Raw genomic sequence first — 4182 nt, forward strand, 5'->3', positions numbered from 1 at the left:
AACATGAGTTGTCAAGTTGAATAACATTCTTTTTATGACCTTCCATATGAAGCGATACCATCAAAAATGTGACAAACAAAATAGAAAAGAAAATGTACACTTAAAGAATAAATGTAGATCTCATTACATATAATACATATCATCTTGAAAAAATGTGAAACTGAAGATTCCTGACAATATATTGTCTGGCTTTTCAACTATGAATAATTGAAAAGCCAGACAATATATTGTCAGGAATCTTCAGTTTCACATTTTTTCAAGATGATATGTATTATATGTAATGAGATCTATATTTATTCTTTAAGTGTAAATTTTCTTTTCAATTTTGTTTGTCACATTTTTGATGGTATCGTTTAATATGGAAGGTCATAAAAAGAATGTTATTCAACTTGACAACTCATGTTTCATGATTTACTTTGCCTCTTAATTAGTTAATTCAAAACTGAAAAGCTATTCAAGTGTCATTTGATACACGATCACCTATAGATGAATAATTTTAATTCGTTTAGACTCATATCTTGTTGTGTTGAAATAATATAACAATAAACATTTAAAATTTCATTTTTATTCTTTTCTCAGGTATATTACAATCGTGGTATATTTCGAAGCTGGGGTGTACTAGGTATAACTGAAATCCCTCTTACTGGACTTGTCCAATCGGCAACAGTAACTCATGTTGGGGATTTGAAAGAAGGTCGTAAAGTAGTAGGGGGTCGTCTACAGGTACAGTTAAGACAACGTGAATCACTTAGTGTAAGTTATTATCAATTAATTGAATCTTTAGTCTATTGTTATCTATATTCAATATAGCAGATCATTATGGTTTTGCCAAGCCAGTTAAATGTATTTATTAGTAAGTTGTAAAGTCAATAGCAGAGAATTACTTATTATTATGAAACGGCAATCACATTATTTGTGGATGAAACATTTTAAAATTGTCTTTATTCTTTCGTTTCGGGATATCCGATATAGTCTTTCATAAATTAACCCAAATACGTTGTGATTCTATGTGATGTTGACTGTTCTCATAAAGTCAGAGTACTCATAAGTGTGTGTGTGGTAATTCTGTCTGCTTCATTTACTTATTGTTTTAAAATACCAGAGTTTAATCGAATAATGGTGAATAGAATGTAGAGCATATACTTTTCAGTCGTAGCTATTAATTTTATATGACGATAGCTTCACTGCAAAAGTGTCCTTTAATAATGAATATCACCAATAGAATATCATACTTGATAAATAGTTTCATACCCGTTAAAAAACTTAATAGCTATCCGAACTCAGTAGTTTAGTGTTTGTAGCGATAAGTGCTGGGGTCGAGTGGAAACTTCAATACTTGAATGTGGGTACATCCAGATGACAGGTCCTAAAAAAATAAAACAAGTATCCTGGATCCCATTTCTCGACGCCACTCAGTTATACTCAAAAGTTGATATTTACAGTTATCCGATATAAATCTAGTAAAAATTCTTTCATCCAAAATGAGAAAATGTTTAACCATAGTAGTGATTGTCATCTTCGACTGCATTAAATACTAGGACATAGACTCCCATCATACCTTAAGAAATGCCTACTCATAGAATAGAGTTTGGTCATTAGTTTGACTCATTTTTATCTTTAATCTGAATTTTCAAATTTGTTATGCTTTCTAAGGTGAATATGTGACCTGTGACCTACAAATCTGCCGTTTGTTGTATATTTATGCTTTCTTAAAGGCTGTCAATATTTGGAATTTCATTTTACCATTAGGAACCAAAATAAACTGGCAAAGATTCTACTGTCTTAACATTCAGTAATACGTAAAATTTCTAGTTTTTTGTTCAGATGAAAGGATTGTTAGTTGTGTAATTGGTATAGTTTTCTGATAAAGATTATCGTCAGACAAATAAGTTTGTTTTCACGAATTCTACATGGTTTTAGAGAGGTTGCCACTGGTTTTCTCAATACATTAGGTGCTAGCAACCCGAGAGAGAATTTCCGGAATTCTCCTGTGAAGCTGTGACAAGTAGAGTTTAACCATGTCAAGTGTCAGGTAGTTAACCCCTGATGGCATTGTAAGATGGTTGGGTAATATCGCGACAAGATTGAAGTTAGGTGTATAAACCAATAGATGCCGACCCAGTGGTCTAAAGCTTAAGCGCTTACTATGAGACCTGGAAATCCTCAGGGATCTTCGATGCAGGCCGTCGAGTCCCGTATTTGTACGAAGCAGCTTTCCGGTTCTTTCTCATTTTCAGTGATCGTCTAAGATAATTTCGTCATGCAAACTAGGAAAATAAAAAACTAATATGTAACAATAACGTCTAACAAATGCCAAATTTCCCGATAGACCATCTTAAATGCAACCGTGCCGTACACATTTTCGATTCGCTCGTACATATTATCACAACTTAAGGAAATAGTTTTATCATAAGCTGGAATGAGGTTAGTATCCAATCGCAATCAAAGCAAGTTAACCACTTGCTACATTGTAACTGAATAGCAGTATGCTGTAATCACACGTCATACATTCTGCCCTAGTTAATCACGTAAGGAAACTCAGTGTTTATGGGAAGTAATTTTAGAGCAGAATAATTATACTCATAGCTAAAGTTTAAAATTGAAGAAAAAATAAACGAAAATGTGTCAAACGTTCCTCTGTTAACTCGTGTCAGTTCATATATAAAGTGAGAATTTATTTCCCTTTTCATGTTTCTACCGATATGATTTTTGTTTCAGGGAGAAACTGTTTTTTATCAACAACAACCTTGGCTTTTGTTATCTGCACCAAAACAGATTAATGAATCACCTAAACATACCGAAATCGAAAACCCGAAAAATAATCCTGTTTCATCATCTTCTTTGTCTACACCAAAGCAGACTAATTCACCTAGATCTATCAGAAGTGAAAATACAAGTAGTCCTGTTTCTTCAATTTCATCAAAACAAACTAATTCACCTAGACCTATCAGAATTGAACATGCAAATAATAATCCTGTTTCTTATTCCCCTTCTGTCTCTAATAAAGCAACTACTTCTGTTTCACCATCATCATCTCGTATTGTTATCGTAAGAGACGCAGATCATTCTTAATTGTTTATGAATTAAAATTCCTTCAGAAATTTTCTATAATGAATAACCTATATCATGATGCTTTATTTTTCACTTTAAATGCCATGCATCTGAAAAAGATACAAAATTGCTTCTTTCTACCAAATGAACATACAATTGCCTATTATTACAATTCTTATTCAAAGGACAATTTTATCTATATTCATGTATAAGTTCAAAGAGATGTTTCATGTATATAATTCATTTGATAGTAGTGGAATTTGTAATATTACAAAACTACTTTTTTTTTCTTTTCAATTTTCCACAAGTCATTTTTGATTTGTTTCCTTTTTGTTTAAAAAACTATTTTCATTAGTACTATAATTGTCATTAGATATTCGGTTTCTTATATTTACTGATTATGAATCAGTTATACGTAATACATTCAAATCTGGTTGGTTAGTGGATCGGTTCAATTTGTCATATATTTACTTATGAGTAATTTATCTCTGGGTGTAGACAATTTAGTACTTATAAAATTTCATTCAAACTTCTGGAAGTTGTTTATTGAAAATGATTGACTGATAGAATAATATCTATGATCTAAGCTTTTATACACTTCCCCCAAATGCCCTTGTACGGCTGAGAGTGGGAAGAGTCCGCTCTCCCTCTCGAAATGCTCTCACATAGCCACGCGTACATAGCCTCTGCTTAGATACATTTTTTTTAAATTTATCGAGTAAAAAGTATTCCTCATTCCGATCGATATGAAGTTTTACTTTTACGCATATTATGTCTATCATGAATATTGGATGTTCATTCAAAATCTAAATTATCACAAGTCTTATCAAGACTTCACTGAAATTGCATTCATAATTCATTTGATTACAGCATGAGAAAATATGATTTAGTTCAATGAATAGTGGTTTCAATAAATTGTTGCTTCAAAATGCCTTAGAATACTCTCTTGAGTTATTTTTAACTGGCTCACTAACATGATATTTTCACATAGAAATTATTTTTATCATTATATAATCAAATGATTTCTAATATATGATGGATCAAATATTATTCTTTGGTTTTATACACATTAAATCTTATTATATTATCGTATGTAGTATTTCTGTGCCCCTAAATGCCCTGGTACGGCCG

General features: G+C 31.6%; 1 protein-coding gene across 1 annotated transcript in view; it reads left to right on the plus strand.

Annotated features, from left to right (window-relative positions):
- Smp_045980 (putative cc2d1b protein) overlaps positions 1-3426 on the plus strand; it is a 20880-nt gene extending 17454 nt beyond the window's left edge. Inside the window, exons 9-10 of the mRNA XM_018789579.1 lie at positions 580-753; positions 2719-3426. Coding sequence (XP_018655007.1) covers positions 580-753; positions 2719-3072 — 528 coding nt within the window. The 3' untranslated portion in view covers positions 3073-3426. The remainder of the gene's footprint in view (positions 1-579; positions 754-2718) is intronic.
- The last annotated feature ends 756 nt before the right edge of the window (positions 3427-4182 follow it).

Source organism: Schistosoma mansoni, chromosome W (assembly GCF_000237925.1).
Source record: "Schistosoma mansoni strain Puerto Rico chromosome W, complete genome".
In the NCBI taxonomy this organism is placed as follows: domain Eukaryota; kingdom Metazoa; phylum Platyhelminthes; class Trematoda; order Strigeidida; family Schistosomatidae; genus Schistosoma; species Schistosoma mansoni.